General features: G+C 36.5%; 1 protein-coding gene across 4 annotated transcripts in view; it reads right to left on the reverse strand.

Annotated features, from left to right (window-relative positions):
• ENAH (ENAH actin regulator) overlaps nucleotides 1–24205 on the reverse strand; it is a 99112-nt gene that overhangs the window by 42447 nt on the left and 32460 nt on the right. For all 4 annotated transcript variants that reach the window (XM_074897306.1, XM_074897305.1, XM_074897303.1 and 1 more), the window contains exons 2-3: nucleotides 7166–7331; nucleotides 5552–5729 (exon numbers count right to left, since the gene is read on the reverse strand). In XM_074897306.1, the coding sequence (XP_074753407.1) occupies nucleotides 5552–5729; nucleotides 7166–7331 (344 nt within the window). The remainder of the gene's footprint in view (nucleotides 1–5551; nucleotides 5730–7165; nucleotides 7332–24205) is intronic.

The raw sequence follows: 24205 nt of genomic DNA on the forward strand, positions 1-24205 counted from the left end.
TGAGAAGTGTCTGAGATTCCTCCCCCAGCCCCGCATATTCATTTCACATTTCAGTCCCCTATAGTCTCTACACATATTCCAATTAGGTAACCCCAGTTTTTGTTTCAGTTTCCATCTCCCAAAGACACTAAATTATTTAATCTGTGATATGAGTAAGTGTATTCCCCTATCAGCAAGGATTTAATGAACTATCTTTGCTGTAAGAGAAAGGACCACACATCAGTATACAGCTGTGAAAAAAGCATGCATCTTTTCCCCATAAAGGCTTGATTATTTAATAACCAGACAACCTAACTTCTAGGGGTTTACTAATAACTTCGAAGAACTTTAACCTCTTTTTTTTTTTTTTTTAAATAAAGATTAGACTAACAAAATAAAGAGACCCTGGAAACAAAAAAAAAAAATCTGTTTCTTTTTCCTCCTTCTCATTTTCCTATGAATTAAAGTGTTATCTAAAGTAATATTAGAACAGCTTCACTGAAGCCATTTCTATCCTTGCCTTTATATCCAGAATATCCAAAAACCTTTTCAAGAACCAACATACGTGTTCAAGTAAAAAAAAATAAATCATGAATCTTACATATATGTAATTCTATTAGAATAGGCTTATTTATGATTATATGACATCCTTCAGTTCTTTTGCCGCTTTCATATTCTGGAATGAACAACTCAAAGTACATCCCTCAAATACAAGTTACACATACATCTCAAACTTAAATTTCTAAGAGAATAAGAAAGTATTTTCTGAGACTGAAAACAGATGCCACACAAACCATCACCAATTCCAGCTGAACTACAAGGTGCTTTCTGCAGCAAAACTGAGTATGATATCCCTTTGTTCCTCCCATCTCCCAACACATACTTCCCTTGCTTGCTCTTATTCCTTCAAACAACTAATCCATTTTCTCACACATCAGAAAATTTTCTTAGCCATCTAATTTCCCCTCATTGAGGCATTTCTCTCATTCCAGAATCACTCTGATTGTAACACTGAGGTCTACTTAATGCAGATAAGAAAATCTTCTTTGTAATGCAATGCAAAACCTTCACAGAAAGCAGCCTTTACTCTACACAATTAAGGCCAATTACTGAATATCTGAACACACTGCACACAGCCTTAAAGTCAGCAATCCTCTCCAAATGACCTCTTAAACTGATGACACATACTTGTCATTTGATTTTGACTACATCAGAATTATTAAATGAAATGCGTAAGTCTTCTAAAATTTTCCCAAATGAGTGTCTGAAACAAATCTTGGCTAATTTTTAATACATCTCCTAAACAGTATGGGGCAGGAACTTGTAGCTTTAGTAGTCTACCTTAAAATTCCAAAATAAAGTACAGTCCTTTGCTGTTTTCTCTCCTGCATTTGCAGGCAACCTACAATCTGCTCGACTAGCCAGCAGGAAAATAGGGTCTGGTTGAGCAGTCAAACCAGAACATAGTGAAAACACTTTGACTTTTACATTGATTTAAATAAATAGAGTTCAAGCATAACAGAAATTAGGATGATCACATGACCAGCACTGTAAAACAGGGGGAGGGAAAAAAAAAAATAGATATGCAGAATATTTCAAACAGTTTCACTGACAAGGCAGCCATCACTTCAGAGTCCTTTGAGACAAACCTGTACTTTTTTTTTTAGAAAAAATCTGCCAGTTCCAGTAAAGTCTTTACTCCAACTGCAGAGACTTTCCCTCTGCATTCTTAGCTCATCAGAATGACAAAACGCCAATCAGTGCGTGCTCAGCGGCACAGGCACCCAGTGTCTTCGCCTCTCCTTCTGTAGATCCACTAGAGGGAGATCCTAAACAACCTCAAGTGATGCAGCAGTAGAACAGCTGTGGATGCCAACTGCGAGCAAAGATCAATGACATATTTTAAATACATGCAAGAGAAGGAGACTATATGGTTTTGGGGTTTTTTTTTTAAAAGAGCAAGAGAGCTGTAACAGCTGACTTGCAAACCAAAAGGATGTCCACAAAACAATCTTTAATATTTCTCAGAAGTCATTTAGATTTCTGTGAACCCCTTCATAAAGTTTAAAATTCACCTACAGCTTTATGAATTTCTGAACAGTATACTCAGCTAACATGAAAACGACTTTCCTTTTATGAACAAAATACAACTTAAAATAGCCAAGCTAATAAAAGAAATTGCCAAAGTGAGAAAACACAGCAGCAAATGAGGATATTGAAAGAACCGAAGTTTAATTGTAAGTATTTCTAGAGTAAAAGGGAAGTTATCTTCAGAGGATTTCTTTCTTTTACTTGAGTTGGGAGAAAACACAGCAATTTACATACATTATTAGAGACAAGTTGTCTTCTTCAGGTACAGATTTTCAAAGCATTATCATCAGAATAAGAACTAGGACTACATATGTTAGAAATTTTTAAAAGTCTAGCAGATAAATTGGAAGAAACAAAACTATCAATACATAATGTATTGCTCTTCACGTATGAGCATGAATTCCTTCCATAACATATACCCCCCAATACCTTTTCAAAAAAGGCCAATTTGTTAAAAAAAAAAGGGGGACCAGTTGCAATTCATTTCCTAAAATGAATAGCTAATATTAGAGCCCCAGAGCAAGTGATCTGTCTACATAAAAAATATTCAGCTGTCAGAGATGCCGGGGGGGATGGGACGGGACAGACAACACACGGACCCCAAACAACACCAAGGATTCATTTCTAGCTACCCTTTTAGGAAATTATATACACTATGGAGAAAAGAAATGCATTAAACTTTGAGCAGGGATTCAAATTATTTTGTTTCTAAACTGCAAGCTACTTAGTATCTTATTTCCATTATGGAAGCAGGCATGTTCAGAAAGATACTCGATCTTTTTTACTTCTTACACTGATACAGGTCACAAAAAAATTGAGTAATACGTAGATCACACGTTGGCAAACCTGCTAGCTGATAACACTTAGGAACACTTGTTGACAGTATTCTAACACAGATACATTATGAGCGTTTATCTTTAAACATTGTCTGGAAATGGTAACAGACTTACAAAGTCATTCTGTATGCATAATTATGAACTTGTTTTACAGGCAGCAGTGCAAAACTACTCATCTTCAGACATCTGCTGAAGCAACGTTAACATTAAGCTTTGGTTTTATTTCATCTTGATGGAAGCTAGAGCACCCACCTGTCTGTGAAACAGGTAAGTGATAGCTAATCTTAGCTACAGTTCTGGGGTGACCAAAGTTACAGAAGTAGTTATCTCCTCCTGTGCTGATGGCTCCACCATTAGTCGCTGATGCAGTTAATTAATGCCTTTTGACTTGTACCTACTACTATCAAGTCAAATCACAGGAAGGGGCAACAAAGTGATTATCTTACAATTCAGAAAACTTAAAAGGTTACAACCAGTCACTATCAAACATAATTATGCAACTTAATTCTTATGTCCTTGCCAGACCTATGTCTCAAAGCTCTTTTGAACAAACTAGGTAGACTAGAGCACTGTAGCCAGAAACTGGGACATGATATTACACTCATAATCAACTCTCATTTCACCTGAAAAAAGGAAACAAACCAGTCAGAGTTTAATCGTATTAAATTGAGTGAAGCAGACAAACTCAAATCGAAGGGCCAGTTCAGCGATCAATGAAGAGAGCACTGCTGGAATGATTTGGAAGATTCACAATTTATGATGAATAGAGGACTAAATTCTAAGTACAGTGATTTTTAGACTCATTGCAAAGCTCAGCTCCCCTGTGCCTCCCCCCTCACCGTTTAAGAAATTACTGAAGTTATGCAACAGGAAAAAGAGTTATTTTCATTGAGCTGTTTGCTCCCATGGAATTATATTGATTCCAGGCTACTGTATGAAGGATGTTTTGTACCACTGAAGCTACATTTAAAGAAATCCCTATCCTTTTATCCAAGTCTTTACAAACTGAAGTGGCATCTTAGTTCAATAAAATTTCTACTACTGAAGAATATAACGTAGCTGTTAGCCCACATATACTTTGCATAAAGCAGCAAGAGAACTAGGCATCAGACAAATCACAACAATCCATTAAATGAAAAAACAGACACACTGACCAATTAAAAAATGAGCACTGTCATGCCTGCCTATGTTATTTCAGCCTCTCTAGCAATTCAGCTTTAGTGTTAAGGAGTTAAATTAAATCATGAAAATATATATATGTAAACACATACACATTCATTTGAAACATGTTGTACCAAACTCTTCAAGTAATGGAAAACAACATAAAGCCCTTAAACTTCCAGTAATTACCATAAATCAGGCCTCTTCAGACTTTACATCAAATGAGTAGAAACCAACACTTTATGTATGCCCAAATTTTGGTTGGAAGATAGATAATAAACAACCAGAATGCATGAAACGTTTATAATCGAGTAATCGTTAAGGGAGAGGAGAACTGAAGGATTTAGGGGAGAAAGTATCCAACAAGAGGTAGAAGAATAGGATGCACAACTGGATTATTTTAGCTGGCAAAAAGAAACCTTTTGCCTCTAGCTACCCCTTCTATTTTGGCCATATATGCTGCATGCAGAATGTACCATCCTTGGTCTAGATAGCCTAGTTTCAAAAGGTAAGTCTTGAAACAACTATCAGAATGCAAAGCAACTTGATAAAGTCACCCTTTTTCACTGTAGTCAAGACAGCCCTAGTAAGGTTATCTACAGTCTCTCTTCTACACAAGAGAGAGAAAACTGGCACAGAAATACTATCTCTTGTTACACGGGCAATCTTTAAAGTTTAATAAGGACAAAAGAATTCTATTTAGTTACAAGAACACAAAAGTCTTTTAGTCTTTTAAAATAAAAACTCCCTCTGTGTGTGTATCAGTGTTATACCGATCAATTTGCCGTAGAGCCTATCTAGAATATATTACAGACACCACCTGAAGACTGAAAGTCACTAATTTTTCCACCAATGTTTTAAAACCTCTAAGTCACCCTGTTCTCCAAACAAATTAAATGATAGACCTGTTGTCTAAATTACACCTACTCATCTGAATGCTACTCCTGGATCCAAGGTCTCCAAGCCAGAAAACTCTGTATGGTAAGAGCTGCCAAAGAGGATGACCTGAATCCCAAACTTTGGAGGAAAAAAAACCCCTAACATTTTCATAATGAGCAGGTATTCAGTGAGAAGCAAGAATAACAATACCCATTAATAACACTGAATGTCTAGAAATCCTGACAAGCACCCTGATTAAGAGGTACATGTTTCTTGGTCAGGTATTTTGGTTTTATTTCCTTAAAAAAAGGCAAAGTCAGCAAGTTACTATATATATAAGAGAAAACATGAAAATCGATTTACTTGTTAGGAATTTATTTTACACAGATGGCAGTCAAGTTGAGAATCACTATTATTAAGAAGCAGTAATAAGGTAGACAAATAGTTAAGGTACTCACTAGCCATTTTAACACAAAGAATTAAAATGGCTAGCGGCTGAATCATAATTAGTAACAAGACCTACTGACTTCTATGCATCAACCTTTGAATTTTTGTCATCTCTGTATTTGAACAATCTTTAAAAAAAAAAGTTAAGAGACTCTTACCAGCTTCCTGTGAATTTAATACTTCTAAGGCATGCATCATGGCACTTGCAAAGACATTGGCATCTTCTTTGCTGCCAAAATTCAGACCATACACCTGCCTAGCGTCACGCCACTGGTGGAAGGTCTGCGTAGCCTGATTGTACTTCAGCCCTTTCGGAATGGCACAATTTATTACCACCTGTAATCATAAAAAAAAAAAAAAAAAAATTACTTGTGTTTAAAATTGCTGTTTCATCACAAACTTCAGCTTCATGTAGATTTTATTCCCTAAACACGTGGGTTAATTCAAAACCCATAATCTGCAAGATCACAACGTTGAAGCACCTAACCATTTCAATTTTAATTCCAATGCATTGTGAAATTAGTAAGAATACACAAGGGGACTAGTGAGATATTTTGTACCAACTTTTGTAGCTTAAGCATTCTTATTTCATGAGATGGAGTTATGTTTTGTAACAGTATCAACAGCTCTGACTTAGTAGCAGAGTACTTGATGTGAATATTCATTTGGATTTCAGAAACTCGGTTTTCCATTAATTTCATAGAATACTTGTTAGAACTCCTTTTCTTAACCAAGTTATCCTTCTCTCTGTGGCTGCTGCACCCCTTAGCTTGCAGTGCTTTCAGTAGCAGTTCATGTGGACTTCTACTATACATCACAAGGTACCATTTTGCAAGATCATTACAGCTCACACAAAAGGTAGTAAATTCTAGCTAGGACAACCATTCATTACAAGCCATCCACTAAGAGGATTCCATTGCACTTGAATAACTATATCCTCTCACCTTTTCCCACTGAATAATGGGGGGGAAACAAACACCTTTGTTTTCAGATGAATGCACAGAGACCATTTATTACTTGGAACAAGTGTTTAATGACAAATCACACAGGAGCTTATCAGTCTATGCTTCAAGTGTGTGACAAATGACCAAGAACAGACCAAGAGAATTTTATGAAATGTTGGGAGAGAGGGAAACAGATATAGAAGCTTTCCTCAAACAAAGAGATTAGATTTTTTAACCCCACCTCAAGTATCCCAAGGCAGAGCATATTTCAAGTCAGAGCACTAAATTTGCCATTTAATCAAGATCTAATAACTTCATCAAGGAAATTAAGATGTAATCCTTTTTATTCCCTTCTCAGTCTCTCGAAGTAGTTGATGATCAGCACTACCAAACGTCAGTAGGTTTTCTGAATGAAATGAGATACCGTGCATCTAACTTTTCATAATACAGGAAGAGCTACAAGGGAATTGCTGGTACCTATATAGACTGCAGCTAACAGCATAGAGGAGGGAAGAAGAAACGTTTTTAGGTTGCCACTTTGCCTTAAAAATAATCAGATTACTTCTGTGTACCCCACTGGCTTTTATATCTATCTGTAGGAAGGAACGGTAAAAGAGTGCACAAGGACTATTGCCTTGGAGGTATGTAAAGCGCTTAATCTGTGGAGGAAAAAGCCAATACACAGTTTTGCTACTTCAACTGAAAACAAAATTAAGTTTATTATTTACAGTTACTATAAATTTTACTAAATACTTATTTCTTAATGTTAAAAACAATTAAAAAAAAAAGCTTAAGATACCTATTCCAAATTTTCAGAGATATACTTACCTGATGATCCTGTATCTTCCTGCCCACTACTCTGAATGTGTTGTTGCCTGTGTGATGATATATATGAACTCTGCTGAATCCAGTTGATCCACCAGCTGGTACCCATTTCTTATTGGCATCATCATAGACCATTACAGCAGCTCGTGCTTGGCAGATACTCTGTTCACTGTTAAAATACAAGCATTTTAGAGTAGAACATGAAATTACTTATGGCAAATCATGATCATTTTGGTTAACTTTTTTTTAAACTCAAAATGTTAATGCAATACTCCATGCAACTTGCTGAACTTCCACCTTTCTAAATACAAAGATGCTAGCACTTCGACGTTTAGCTTAAAGGTGATTGTTCTGAAAAGCTGTGGTCAAGACAAACAGGCCTAACTGCTAAGAGATTTACTTTTCCTTTTTTTGTACTTTTTCAACTCCACGGGCTTTTTTTCCCTCCTTTTCTCCTCACCATCAACCATGAATTTTAATTAAATGCCACAACCATGCACAAAATTTTCTGCAAAAACAAAACAACGAAGAATCTGGAGTTGCCTTCGCTCCATACAGATTGCATTTTCCAGTGGCAACTATTTCTACAAGAAATGAGGATTGGAAGGCCCTTGCTCCTTTTAGCATACATAGAAGAAAACACACACTCACAATAAAGTTCAGCACGAAAAATTCACCTGTTCATAAATGAAATGCTTTTTGGTTTTGACATATAAGAGCTGACACCTAGACAGAACATTTTCTCCCAGAGAAAAGTTCTACTGATTATTGAAAAGTGCAGTTTCATCAGGAGATTGCTAATCCTGATTATGGCAGTCATCTGGAAGCTAAGGTACAGCCTAAAGTTAAAAGAGAGCATATCATGAATGTCATCATATTAGAAACCCAAGAAAGCAGACATACCATACACAGTATTTATTAGGAGAAGAGAGGGTGATACTACGCAAGTTGTCTTTACGGGAAATGTCCAGATACAGACAGGAAATAAAAATAGAAAGGAATGATTTCTTATCAGCAAGTCAAATTCTCTGAACATACCACTCCAGCACATTCAACATTATAGAAAGCACGATGCCTGGCTTGCAAGGAATGTGGCCTGCCATTTGGAAAACTGAGAAGGCTGAAGAGACATGCATTCTTCATAAATTACAAAAGGAAAGTAATTAAATATTTCTTTATATTTTATGAAGGAGGGAGAACACAACTCTCCCCCTGTCTGTCTTGAGGGTTTGTTGGTTGGTTGGTTTTGGGGGGTTCGGGGTACTCGTGTGTGTTGGTTCATGCCAAATTTTCCAATTCTTATTTCCATCTCCCGGCACAAAAAAATTCAGCAGTGTATCCAGCTGTTTTGTTACCTTCCAATACTGCATTTCTGAGAAAACATAGCATCCATTTCTATGACACTTTCCATGGCACTCCAACAATTAAAAAAGCACTCAACACTGGGATGCTTTTCAAGACTAGAGGAGAATACTGAGATCATGTCTCTTATCCATGCAAGAGATTCGAGATCAGATAAAGAAATATATTCTTAATTTTAAAAACACACGTTAGTCCCATCACCTATTCAACAACTAGGTCCGAATGGGATAACTACCTCTAATTAGACCACCCTTTTTCTATCCAGAAATTAGTTCAATATAGGGATAGTAAAATTATAATATACATATACACACATACAGTGCTTCCTTCTAAGCACAGTTTACAGTTTAGACCAAGAGGACCATATCTGATCCAAGAAGAAAGATTAGGTGCAAATAAAATCCATTTCAAGTTTCAGGTGTTTCACAGTCCTATTAAAAACATGCCCACAGGTAAATAAGAAGGTTCCCTCTTCTGAGAAGAGGACAATGCAAGAACCTAGTGGATTTCTTTGTTTTTAGAGTATTTCAGCACCCGACTATCTTAAAGTTCAAACCGAGATACATTCTGTATCTCTGTTCAGAAAGTACATGACAAACAGTAGTGGTTTTTCTAAAATGCATAACAGTATTACAGAAAACTTGGGAAATTTCTGAACCCAAAATAAATTTTTGCTACATTTCATTTTGTATCAATCACAGGCACAATAAACCATACGTGAGAGGACCTAGATACTGATTTGGAAGCAGAGCCATGTGGTTTGCAGAGTTCTTGGCAAAAAAATAACTTCATCTCAATCATGTGTCAGACAGACAAAAAAAAAAATTTAGATTCTATTAAAAATTGAGACTATGAGTACAAGCTAATGTGTTTCAGTTATAATGAAGGTACAACCACAGAGTGATTGACTAATGGTACAGTGATCAGAAGACTTAATTAGTAGGACAGCCCATCAAGTTCAATGTTCTTATTCAGAGCGTTCTTACTCTTTGCCCTGCCACAGTCCTTCCACAGGCCTAAGTTTTAATAGTATTTTTACATTATTTTATTTAACATAACAAGAAAAAACCCTACTCATTTTAGAACTACTTGGTATTCAAGTGTCACAATTCACAAGCACAAATAAGATGACCTTGAGTAGAATTTCTAGCTTTTACAACTGTTAAACTATTTTTAGTTCCACTTCTCAGGCTATGCCTTATAACTGGAAATATTACACAAATCTAGATCTCAAATACTTCATGCTCCATTTAAAATAATTTTCTTAATAGCAGGGGATTATTCTTACCCATATAAAGATACAAGATGATTCACATACTTTAAAAAAAATGACAAATACAAACAATTTTCAGTTGACCTATTCAATCACTACACAATAAGCTTTCTGCCTTCATTTCACACAAATCCTGTAACTAAAATGTTAATGTTGCAGGTCTATAATTTTCATATCTAGGTACCAATTTGAAGGTGACATACTCCCCTCCTGCCAACAGTTCCCACCACCCATCACTTTGTTTATCAGACTGCAGCAGTAAGATGGAAAAATGAAGCTATTGCTATCAAAAACAAATTAAACCATCACAGCGTGCTAGCCTTTTTCCAGGGTTCAATAATTGCATATTACTAGATGTAGGAGAGATTAATTCAATTTCTTTCTCGTACTAAAAACTTATGCACTCTAAAGTGATTACATTTGATTTTGAAGAAAAGCATGGAGGCATGAGCTTTAGCAAAGAAGAATCTTTACGTGAGCTCTTCAACAACCATTTGACAGTTTAATATTTGAATGTAGTATGTAGTCTATTACAGCAATTCGACACCATGAAGTATTTAAGTTTCAAAAAAAAATTTCACTACTTAAAAAGTAAGATCCATACCTGAACTCCACTAACTTCAAAGGGATACATCAAATCGAAAATCCATGTTGTTAGCTCATGACTATATTTGACAGGGCTAATGAAAAACAAGGTTTAGTTTTCTTTCCATGATTCACCTTTTCCTAGCAAAAGGCTGAGTTTTATACACAGACCATTCGTGGAACCTGAAACAGTGCCCTTTGTATTCTTCTACAAATATGTATGAACTTAAACTTCAGTTCAAAGGAACAACAGCCAAGTGAATCAGAACAGCATCATTTATTGTATTTCTTGCTTTTCAAGCTTATTACACTTCCCTGCTATACTTCTAACAGGCAACAGGTCTTCACTGATCTCAGTATTCCTACATGAGCTCTTCACAGTCCATGGGGCTTTCTGTAATGCGCATGTCCCTTAGACTGTGGGAACTGACCGTAAGTTGCTAGGATGACTTACTTATTCACTGCACCAGAATCACTTAAGTCTGATCACAAACACTTTTTTTTTTTTCTTTTTTTTTTTTTAAAAGAGAGATTACTTTAATACTAGTGGGAACTAAAATTGTCCACAGTCATGTTGTAAGACAAAAGAAAAATCATCTCTTTGCCATGTCATAAGGCCTTCAAAAGTATCCTACAGGGTTTATTGCCTATCTACAAATTTTCCTTTTTGTGGTGTGCTGTACTAGTGTAATGGTTCCAGAAACCATTACACTTGGATTAGCCTGCACCTTCCCAACACGAGAGCTCATCAGGGGATGTGGGAGAATGAGCGAAGGGATCCATCTCCAGCTTCAAATGCTACTGCCAAAGCACACAGCTGCTCAAAGAACTGATTGCTAACTTATTAGGGCAGTGGGTTGGGGAACTACAGTGACGATCAAAATATTAACTGAGAAAAATTAATAGGTCATCTGTTCCCAAGTAAACTTAGCAAACTAAGTGTATGAAATCATATGAAGAAATCAGAAAATTCAAAAAAGGAAACATTCATGCAAAACAGTGCTTACCAAACCTTAGGAAACTAAGTGTACAAGCTCTCTTCCCAAGATGTAAAGCTTGACAAATAGCTGGATAAATATGTTAGGAGGAGTTCTTCTCTAGACAAAGATGTAAGGCTTTGATTGTTAAAGCCAACCATTATTCTGGATAAGTCCACCTACAGCAATACCATATAAAGCCAAAGACAGGGTGGTTGGTTTTTATTTGGGGTGGAAGAGTGGGGGGAGGTCTGGCACTCAGAAGGCTCACACAAAAAACCACAGTAGTAATGAATCATAAGATTATTCTTATGGGAGAATATACTTTCCTCCTCCAGTGATGAGATCATATGGAAAGCTCAAAAACTATAGCAAACTGAACCCTAACAGACATCATTCTTTTGCCCAGATGGAATGTGTTCATTCTTTCACATCCCAAGTTCTTAAGTTCAGTGCATAGTGACACCAATGCACAGTCTGCTGACCTAAGCCCCCCCCCTCCGTAAAAAAAAAAGTGGATACTTGGTTTTCCTCTCTCAAGAACTAAAAAGGATAAACAGACTTAAATGATCACACTCATATGGAAAACAGCACAATTGCAGCCATAGAAAAAGATCATTTAAATATACTAATAAGAGCAATGAAAAGCTGCATTTTCTCTGATTCTTAACCTTTAGTGTTTTTGTCAGTAATGTAACAATGAGGCTTTCTGAAAGTCATATCCCACTACCACTTCTCTGTGGCGATTCAGGGTTTTTTTGCTATGTTCTCATTTTACAAAAACATAACAATATGTTCTTAAATGTGCAGTCTTTGTGGGGCAGAAGGAATAGAAAGAGACGCTGATTCATCAAACGCCTGTTTAGGATTTTCAAACCATGTGGTACAAAGCTAGAAAGACACTCCAAACATTTCCAATACTAACATCTTAAAATACACATTTTTCAAAAGCAGCTAAATGCTGGTCCAGATATCGAGTTTTATATCTTGGCGGAGGTGTTTTGTAAAATGATTTTCCCTGCTTGTTCTGAACCCCGACTGGCACATCACAGTGAAAACACGTGTTTTCCGCTTCACTATTAAAAAAACCAAAACCAATCAACAACAAAAAACCCCACAACATACTGTGTACTGTACCACTACTTTCTGCTAACTAAAACAGACACTTTGTAGGCAAAGTTGTCATGTATTCTAAGCTGCTCCTTTGGCTTAACTCAGTAGCTAAGCTACACTTGTCAGTATCTTGAAGTCAACATAATATTTTAAATGCCCTCAAATATGCTCCTCACATTATGGTCTGCTGAGAATCAAACAGAACTCACCTACATAGATTAATATTTATTTTTACCAGTAGGGAATGGGGTTTGGAGTGTGTGTGTGTGTGTGCGCGTGTGTGTGTGAGAGATATGAGTGGGTCACTTAAGGTTTTGACTCATAATCCACTACTTTAATTTTACTATTTTTTTTTAACTTTAGCACTTTAGCCAAAAGCAAATCACAGAGGAAACAGAGTATAACAAATAGCATCTCCTCCTGCTAACTAGACTGGCATCCATGCCAGCAGCAGGACATCACAAAAAAAATATAATCCAGTTGGGCTCAGCAAGGGTTAACAAAGCAGTAGTTACAATAAATTCCTTTTCTCTAACTCATCTTCAGTTGAAAGGTAAGAACCTCAACTTTTTCTGCATTACTAAATCTAGATGAATATGCTGCTGCTGGGGAACATGACGTACTCGGTACAGCAGAAAGAACTACACTACTGCTATGCTACTTGCATCCAACTTCAAATGATGTGGCTTGCGCAGTCCAACACTTCAGCTAGTACAGAATTTACTTGCTATTCAAATTTTAGAAGATGACTAAATTGACACCAGCTGATTTATCTGAATGTTTGTCATGCAGTTTCTTCTTCGGACACTGTAACCCCTCTGAGGACAAGAATGGTTGTTGAGTCCTTCTAGCAGGTCAAACTGAAACAAGAGTTGCTGTTCAAATGGGAGGTGAATGTGGAGGGAGTAGCTCCAGATTGCTTCACTAACAGCTCCCCTGCTAATGAGTTACTACTTGCCTGTGCCTAGAAAACTTTTGATTGATAACTGAGAGATTCATTCATCTCTCCCACTTTTTCATCTCCGATAACTGAGGGATTCATTCATCTCTCCCACTTTTTCTTCCCATGAATTACTCAGAATACAGATTAGCTGCAACATGAGAAACCAGAGAGAAATCCTGCATGGTAAAGTCCCAACTAGAAATAAAACTACTACTGCTGAGGAGCAGGGGAAATTAAATATAAACACTAGGATTAATAGCTGGCAATGGAAAGGTGCTTCACTTTCAGCACAGAATTCTGCAACACTCCATTCCAGAGTTTTAGTTAGTACACAGTTTACTGAGGCTAAACTTTCTTCGCTCAATGAATACCTTCCACTGAAAGAAAAAAATGCTTTTCATCTCATGTACAAAAGCATTTAACATAAATTTAAGAGTAGTCTGCTCTTGGAGAAAGTACAATTTACAGAATAAATTTCTATTCTTGCTCTAGATCTGTTCCTTCACAACTTTGCAGTCAAACAGGTGAAGGAAATCATTGCAGGACACTCAGACAGAAAAAGAAATATTACTTAGAACAACTTCATGTCAAATAACAACCTACTTTTCACATAAAATTACCAATTTATAATCCCAGGAATTTTTTTCTACATTGTTTCACATACCATATTTAACATAAAAGTATTTCATACAATGGACAAAGTAATTTTGAGTTGATAATTCAATATTGTCTCTAGGTTTATCATATACTAATTCACATAAATTCAACTATTCCCTCAAAGGGAATCAGGGATATCTAAGAAAATATGATGACAGTCAAACCAAGAAATAGCCACACTACAGAGATGAACCTTAATAAAAACAAAGGATTGATAGGAATTAACAATAGAAGACTGAAAACCATGGGTTTTGAATAGTATGAAACTAGTTACATCAATGATGGCTAACCATGTAATATGCAATAATACAATATGCTGTATTATTATTACATATTACTAAACATATGTGACTAATTATATTTAGTTACAATCTCCATCCTAAACTTAAATTCATAAATACTCTTTGAAGTCAACCTTCCAATTTTCATCTCAAACTCCAGATGATATTAAGATACCTAGCACATACACTTTCCAGGCAAGGAATTATTTAACCAGTACAAGAAGTCACTTCTCAAATCTTAAACTAAAAGAGACTGTATGATTACCCCAAACCAGGTATCAGTTTTCAAACAGTAACAGAAACTAAAATCATTTAATATACAAAGGAAGGGGCATTTTTAAAGCAATTACTTCAGCAGACAAAAGGAATAATCATTTGCTGTCTTGGTTTTTAAAAAGGAAGAAAAAAACCCTTAACTTTTATATCCATAGTATACACTTCTATAAAACCAGAGATGTTCAAAACTTATCTAAAAAAACCCCATGATCCAATTCAGGACTTCACCTCCATCACTTAATTTTCCTTAAGTTACCTGCTAACCTTGATTTTTTTTTTTCTTCTCTTGTTTCTGTTACTGTACTATCCATATATTTATCTATTTTTGTGTCTGTTAGGAGGAACAGTTTTTCATGACTTGCATTTCAGGTTCAAGGTTTTCACTATAACTAATTTGGATTGGAAAAAATGCAGCACTAGAATGTTATACTTGTCAAACAGCATGCTCAGCCTTGGTACAGACAATATTTTGGATGCTTAAAATAAAATGTGAAGTTTTAAACTTCAATTAAGAATTTACTTTGAACAATCAGGCAATATAAAGTTTGACCAAACTTTACTGTCAAAAAAAAAATACCTAGTTTACTTAAAATTCCAAGTTACGAGACTGAGAAGCAAGAGCTTGGATACACTGGAATTTTATACAGAAGATTTGGTTCTTGCCTTGTATGCAAATCTAATGATAACTTCATGGAAATACTTTACTAAAAGCCTTCATTATTTAGCTTCAAGATAAGATTTTTCAACGAAGCAACCTGTAAGCAACAAAAGCAGTATTTTCCCAGTTTCTTGTAAATTTTTCTAGATATTTTGTCCCATAAAGTATCATGAAGATTTTTTTTTTTCTTCAATAAACATTTCCAACAGATGTTTTGGAAAAATAAAAATCAGAACTACACAGAGGCTGGTTATTTCATTATAATGCATTTGCACTGAGATGCGGAGGAATCTTTCCAGCCATTATTTTTATACTGGTAAAATAAAGTCTTACATTTAAGACTTCATAGAACCATGTAATAAGATCATTCAGAGTACACTTCCTCCCTGCACTCATCCACACTTTTGTTTTCTTTTATCTTCTTACACAGTGTGTTCTCTTAGACATGGCATTTTTTGTAATTTATCCAGATATTTTTCCTGAAAATACTGCATTGTTATAAACAAATCCATTTTCCCACTGATTCTTCAAACATATTTCTCAAGGGCATTTACTACTTTACTTATACTAAAAGGTTATGCAGAATCTCTGCATTAATTTAAATAGATTACATTTCCTCAATACCGATTCGATATAGTGGCACTGCAAGTCAAGGGTTTTGCCACAGTAAGGCTAATACTGCCTAGCTAGCAATTTTACTCAACATTAAACAGGAGCAGAAGATTCCTATCATGATCTTTCATCCATCTCAAGACAGATTTTTATCAAAAACCTGTTTCTTGGTTTGTCTGCCTTTTGACAAAGCTAACAGAAAACAAGCTCTACTGCACAAACTGGGAATGAACCAATTTGTAAGCACCAGGGTACAGCGTAACTGAGCAAAGCTAACAGTCATCAAATCAATACCTTTACCGAACAGGAACAATCATGACATTTAAAAGTTCAAATCTTTTAACTAAAGGTCTTAAAGACCAGGGCCAAAAGCTAGCCAGATACATTCCTTCCTTCCTTCCTACAGATAGTCTATTTCTGATGGTTTGTTGCTTTTCTTGATACAATTTGATGAACCTGAGCCCAGTCATACTGTGCGGAAAGCCTTTTTAAGTGGGCATGAAAAAACAGAATCTTCAGCAACTAGACTGACAGTAGATGATTTCCTGTGAAAAACCACTCAACACACATTTCCTGTCTTCTATACACTTTTTTAACAAAAAGTGACCTTATTATGTTATTTCTTAAGTTTTTGACACATAGTACAAATCACAGCTTTCCAAGTCCAGATTCCCCAAGCAATCTGAGTTTCTGAACACACACTGCAACAGAATCAGTCATTACATTACCATCGCTGTGGATCATGTAACTCATTTTACTTTCAGATAAAGAATGCTCCAACTCCTCCTGGAATAGCAAGATAGTAGTATTTTTACATTACCTATTTAATATAATGGCTGTCTCTGATGTAAAGAGCTGTGTAAAGGGAACATGGCTGATCTTTGAGACATAGCCCCAGTGTTAATATACGAATATGCAATTCACAGCCCATTACAAGAAAGATTCTTGTATAAAGTGTCTTTCTAAAACTTAATTTCACCTAAAAAATAAAAAAGTAAAAATAATATTTTACTAATTGAGCACTTGTTTTTAAACACCAAGGTGACATTAACATGATTTAATCAAGAAAAATGTGGGTCCACTGCAGAAATGAGACAGGTTATCTAGCAGCAAAGGACACAGAAAAGGCTACATGTATTTGCCTTAGTCTCTGCTGGCAAGTTTTGTTCTCAGACTTCCCAGGTCTGCATGAGTACTGGAGTTCTACTACTTGCAGTAGGGGAAAACTAAGTTAAGGGCCCCAGTTAGATAAACTGGATACAGAAAGTCTATTGAATTGAATAGTATTCACCCAGCAGGAGTGGAGGTAGCCAGGTGATGGCACCATGAGGCCACTCTAACATCTTTACAAGGTGATCAAGACAGCCAAGTTCCTGACAGTTGGAAAAAGGCAAATGTTGTGACCACCCTCTAGCAGTGCAAGAGCCAAGGTTCAGGCAGCCAGAGGCTCAAAGAGTTGCAGTAACCAGTTTGACATCCAACTGGTAGGCTATTACTAGTGAATTTCTCAGGGGTCAATACCAGCTCTGATATGGTTTAATGTCATTGTTAAAGACCAGGAAAATGGGATGGAATGCAACTTCAGCAAGTCTGTGGATGGCTTTCCCTAAATTGGGATAGACTGATATGCTGGACAGTAGAGCTACTGTTCAGAGGTGAGGAATCAGCTGGCAGAAACCTCAATAAATTCAGAGGCAAGAGCAAAAACTTGCACCTGGAACAAAATAACCACCACACTGCAGAAGATTATTATTTCCTTCTATTCAGATCAAACCTGGCATATTATGCTCAGTTTCCCCAGCAGAAGGAAAGACTGACAAATTGGAGTAAATCAAACAGAAAACCATTAATGGGGCTAGAGAAAAAGATGCATGAGGTGAGGCTGAGACAGCTGTGTTTGTTCAGGCTTAGCTAAGGCAGGAACGGTAACTGCTATTCTCAACTACTCAACAGGCCATTACAGAGAATACAGTCAGAATCTTCCCAAAAGTGCACAACAGAAGGGTGAGAAGTAATGGTCAAAAGTTGCAGAAAAGGAGTTTTCAACCAGGTAAGAAAAAGTTGCACCAAGAGAGCAAAAACTGAAACAGGCTGCCCAGAGAAGCTGTGGAGTCTCCATCCTCGGAGACTTCAAAATTAAGCTGGACAAGGCCCCAGGCAACCCAGACTAATTTAGAGGATGGCCCCTTCTGAGCAGGGGACTAGAGCAGATGAACTCTAAGAACCTCTGCCTTGACTAGGCCATTCTATGGCTCTGTAAGAAATAAAATTCCTTTGAGAAGATCCCACTGAATTACATACATATCTTAAGTACCTTATTTATGACAATTATTGCCTTAACACCTCATTGGAATGTTCTTCCCCAAAATAACAACATGCATTTCACACTTGAAGTTTCAACCAGCATCTCCTTCTGTAGCCTATAAAGATCTTAAACACTAGTAGTAGTTCTAATGTTCAGTCTAAAAGTAAGAGGTTTAAATAAACTACACAGTATTTATATCACTGACATGTACTACAAAATACATGTCTAAATATTTAAAATAGCATCTTACTAAGCTATTTTAGACTGTTATGATTAGCAGAGTAACTCACTGAACTTGATTGTGGAAGAGAAACAAAACACTATAGTTCTCAACTATGGATGGAGTAAGGGAGAGCAAAACAAAAACTGAACTCAAGAATCTGGTAAGTAAAGATTCAAGAGAAAGCAGATCCCTCAGTATCTTCCTTTCTAGATCAAACCAACCAAGTTTTCAGTCTTCACTGATGTGTAGTTCTTCCTAAACTTCTCATCATTCTTTTTACTATTAAAAATAAAATGTTAAACTATTAGAGGTATAGTGAAGTGAGACAGAAATTTAAAGCACATTACTTCAACTGAGACATGCTCAAAGTGGAAGGATTACTCTGAATATCTTATATGGAAAACTTACATAACCCTAATGTGATCCCCTCATGCCACCCGCTCCCCTTTCTTCAAGCACCCAGCAGATGCACAGACAGAAATCAAAATCAGTACTACCACCACTGGAGTAAGGCACAAGAAGTAAAATGTGGTTTTTAAAAAAGCAGGTGTCAAATTGTTTTCCATGTACAGGAAAAGGAAGAAGAAAAAAGCTTTAAGAATAAATTTTCGTCAGACATTATGAAACAAAGAAATTAACAGTCAGAATCCAATATAATCATTAAGTAGGTATTCTTTATTATCAGCACTGGAGTCGTCCTGGGGATTCTCCATCATAAGGGCTCCAAGAACTAGCAAGGGACATCAGTTTACATGCACATAAATCATACATAGTCATTAGATTTCCTGGAAAGTGGTGTCTTATGATAATGAGTTCCCGGAATTCATTTACATAGTCCAAGCATACGTAGTAAAAATAGAGTGAGGGTCTTCGTAGTAAAAATAGAGTGAGGGTCTTCGTAGTAAAAATAGAGTGAGGGTCTTCGTAGTAAAAATAGAGTGAGGGTCTTCGTAGTAAAAATAGAGTGAGGGTCTTCGTAGTAAAAATAGAGTGAGGGTCTTCGTAGTAAAAATAGAGTGAGGGTCTTCGTAGTAAAAATAGAGTGAGGGTCTTCGTAGTAAAAATAGAGTGAGGGTCTTCGTAGTAAAAATAGAGTGAGGGTCTTCGTAGTAAAAATAGAGTGAGGGTCTTCGTAGTAAAAATAGAGTGAGGGTCTTCGTAGTAAAAATAGAGTGAGGGTCTTCGTAGTAAAAATAGAGTGAGGGTCTTCGTAGTAAAAATAGAGTGAGGGTCTTCGTAGTAAAAATAGAGTGAGGGTCTTCGTAGTAAAAATAGAGTGAGGGTCTTCGTAGTAAAAATAGAGTGAGGGTCTTCGTAGTAAAAATAGAGTGAGGGTCTTCGTAGTAAAAATAGAGTGAGGGTCTTCGTAGTCGAGGGAAGAAGTAAGTGGCCTTATTCACGGTGTTTGCTAGTTGACCTTCTTTCCAGAGCATGCACTTTGAAGTAAATTCCAATAAAGTCCAGGTGTCTTCCTAAATCAGCAAGATCATCCTCCCTAGATAGTATCTCTGTGTCTTTTGTTCGAGTTCCCCTTATCTTAGTTTGCCTAAGTGCCCACTGAGGGCTTTGAGTCTGCTATCAGTGACTTAGGTAGGGAGCGTTTTGCTTTTGTCTAGACTGACAAAGAGGCCTAGGGAAAACAGTTGAGTTGTCCTTGGGAAACGAACACAAGCAAAACTTTCATGTATCACAGTTTAGTCTTAATGAGAAATTAATTTGTTTGAACCCTTTCAATTACAAGTTAATGATAACTACAGTTATGCTCCAGGACAGTTAACAAAGGAGTTGGTAGAATCCCCTTTCATTTGAGACTTTTTCAGAAAGGATGAGATAAACACCTGTTAAGACTGATTATGGTATTACGTCATTCCTCCAAGAGAACACTAACTGATTAGATCAGTCCAGCTTTCCTGTATGCCAAAGCTCTTCTCATCTTCCCCTTCCTTCTATACTCATGCAGCGCTTTCCCTTTTCATGTCTACTGTGCTACCTGGTACAACTGCCCAACTATTTCACCTCTTCTCTCCTGTCTCCCTCCCTCCGTGACTTTAAGGGCAATCACTGGGGCAAGAAAGCTTACTTTACTCACTCCACAGCCCTTGGTTGACTCCTCAAATCCCCTAAACCCAGATAGGTGCCATTCTCACTCCTCTAGGTGAGACCACCTCTCCTCATAACCAAACCCACTAACTCCTGCTCCTCACCCATGGCATTGCTTCCCAATCTCACCCATCTCCATCTCACCACACATGACCCTCAACTAGCAATTAGCAGTAAGATGACTTGCACTTACACTGCTTTCTGAACTGGCCCGGAACCAAGCCCCACCGCACAGTATGCCTTAGAGGCACAGGCTGCATGAAGACCTGCACCTCGTTTACACAGAGAAGATACTACAGTGGTGCCTATCCCTGATTTGGAAATGGACCTTTTCTTGTCCAACGTTTCTAAATACAGTATTCTTTTCTGTATGCTTCACTCACCTGATTTATGGTCTGCTAGAAAGAACAGTAAAAACTGACAGTGACTAGTCTGTGTTTTCAAATATAAGTATCTCACAGGGCACATAATTTATCATTAAGTTTACAAGAAAGCCATGGAATAACGCAAAACTGAACAAACTTATACCAGCCTCCTAAATGGCTGCTTCTTTGACAAAGCAGTCAGTATTTACTAAACACTGCAGAAGAAAGGTGTCAGCACACCTCTTTACAACACTAAGATACTGAAAAGTGATTAACTTTTTTTAAACATAGAAAAAACCCTACCTCTCCAATTAAAAACCCTGGCTTCATCACCGTAACATTGTGCAACTAAATACCTCAGTACTCACAAATAATTTGCCTGATGAGTCAGTACAGATGCACCTTGGTCACCTAGGAGGCCACCTTCCACTAAATAAACTAAACTCAGTTTTCAGTTTGAACAGCAGTGCCTGATAAGCACCCTAGTCTCCTTTCTACCATGTAACCAACCAGCCTAGTGAAAACCTCAAAAGCAGAGAGCATCCAACTCAAATGATTTAATTTCCAAGCAATGATGCTAGGTAACACTTGCTAAACATTACAGATGTGCTTATGACTATGAAAAAGATTCCTCCTAAAGACTATTGGTGTTTTCTAAAACCATTACAAAATCAGAAGAAAAAACAACTGGGGTAGTAAACTTTTTGTTTCAGTAACTTGAAACTAAGATTTTTATAGGCAGCTACAAAAGCAGAGAAATATCCATCATGTTAGTAATCCTAATATTCTGAAAAGGTATACCGTACCTAGCACAAAGCTGTTTTCTATTCTTCGCAAAAAGCAACAAAGACAAAGCAACACCTCAGTTTTCTCCAGTCAATCTTGAAATGCTTTCTGTTCCCTAAAATAAATGTACTGCTAAAAGCGTAGTCTTGTGCCGCATGTATTCTAATCCATCTTATTCTTCTTTAGAAAGCAACACACGCATTCTAAAGTGTATGCAAGAGGCAACAATTTTCTCTACTTGAAAGACTTAAGACAAATAAGTTTCCTAACCTGGCACTTTACCACAGCAGCTTAGTAAACTGTTCTAATATTCATGCCAGTTCCTTATCTCTCACACACACATATATTTTCAATATGCATTTCTAGATTTGATGTCAGTTATACATAAAAATCACCTTTAAAAATAACAGGAAATATTAGAAATAATAATAACAACTGACAATCCTAAATTAACAGGTTGTAGATGTCTCAAATAGAAAAAAATAGGCTAAATTCTTGTCAAACAGAATCTTACAATTTTCAAAAATTATTTCTGAGACAACAAAAACTGAAAAACATTGTGGTAAAATTATCTACGGTCAGTCAACAAGACCAAAAAGACACAGCCTTTTGTCCAATAAGCCTTACCTCTTGCATACTCTCCTCTCAACAAAGCACATAACATTGATTCATGAATTTCTGAAATCTCTTAACAAATCTGTAATACAAAATACTTCAAATATAAACACACCTCTTGACAATCTCGTTCTTATTTCCAAAGGCTCCAGGATAATACCAGGTTATGGGACTTATTCAAGCAAATCTGAACAAGTGAATTCTTAAGCAATCCAAGATCAGTCCCAGCATAGTAAGCAAACACTGATCTGTAAAAATTAACTACAACTGCTTCCTTGTACAGGAAGATCTAATGAGCATTCTCATGCTGTGTATTCGGTTTACCTTTATGATAATCTGTAAAAAACAGGGATACTAAATTTCCACTTACACACCTACCTAAAGTGGAGCTCTACTCCCCTTTTTGGGCACGGGTTTCCACATACAAATTCCACCACAGTTCAAGGAGAGGTTATCATCATCAAGTTGACACAACCTGGAAGCATTCTGCTTCAATTATGGTTTATCTACATTTGCTTTTGAACACAAAGTTATCACCTATATTAAAATATGAAGTCAACTTTTATGCCAAACTACTGCATTTACTCACTGAAAGAACTCATTTCTTTCACTCTTCTGTCCTTTGAGCCAAACTACTTTTTGGGAAGTCTAATTCAGCCTTATTTTGAATAACTCTTATTTCTTTCCCACATCATTTAATCTCTAAATACCACTTTCTAAGTAAGTGATTATTTTTTCACTCTTTCTATACCCTACTTATTACTAATATCTTTCTTTAAGTGGTTACTCACATAGCTATTTCAGAAGCCCTTCTTCCAAGTTTGACTTCAAGTCAGTCAAGATTTTAGCCTCTAACTCGAAGAAAGTCCTGATTCCACTCAACACACACCCCAATTCCTCACTTCCAGCAATTTTTACTAATACACTTCCCTCAAGGAGCTAAGGCTTGTCTTTAAAATCTAGTTCCTTGGGTATAAACCCACTTCCATACACTCTTCTATTAAACACAGCCTAAATTAACATATAATTATTTAGACCTGTAGTAATTTCTCCTCTGAATATCCTTCATACAGCGCTATTTAACAACAAAGAGTAAAAAAATTTCACATTTCCCAAAGTCTGAAGTTTGGCTTCATCAGTTAATGATCTTGATGACAAGGTAGTAAAGGTGATTTGACCTAAAATTTCTACCACTGTTTTATGGTAGCCATACTTGATTTAAAAAGAAAATCCTTTTTCAGGAGTTGGTGGAGGGATTCAGATGATTCTGTCCTGTCATATATGTGCTACTGTAATTCTAATAGAAGGGACAGGTTCCTTTTACATTAATGAGGCTATAAGCAGAAGGCTTGAAGTGTTCTACTCTTCCTTTCCACATTAGTAGCCAAAGAACAGCACAAGCAGAAACATGAAAATCAATGCTAGAATTCACTGCAAAATTATTCTGAGTCTCAGTGACCCACTTTTAACTTTGAACACCAACAGACGATTGCAGTAACTAATTCAATCTAGTTAATAATTAATATTAACATTTGTGCATTCATTACATTTAATGTTCTGTCCTAGAAAAAGGGATGATCTAGATGCACAAACCATAGAGCTTTTCTCACAATGTCAGCTATTTCATACATCTCTTGCAATAAAAATTAAGCAGCTAGAGTGAAGTGGCGGCAAGCACACAGCCCTTGAAGAGAAGTGCATCAATGCAGATGTGTGCTATAAACACTTGTTTGAAGGGGTTTTAATCCATGCAGAGTAGCTAGTATAAACGGACACTTGAATTGTCATCTCAATGAGTAAAATGAAAACTATTTTTCAGCGTATCTTGCCTCTGAACTAGGTCTATTATAAAAGCTTTATAAAAATGGTTACCCTGTGAAAAAAATGACATAGAACAGTCTTACTTCAGAGT

Source organism: Athene noctua, chromosome 1 (genome assembly GCF_965140245.1).
Source record: "Athene noctua chromosome 1, bAthNoc1.hap1.1, whole genome shotgun sequence".
Taxonomy (NCBI): domain Eukaryota; kingdom Metazoa; phylum Chordata; class Aves; order Strigiformes; family Strigidae; genus Athene; species Athene noctua.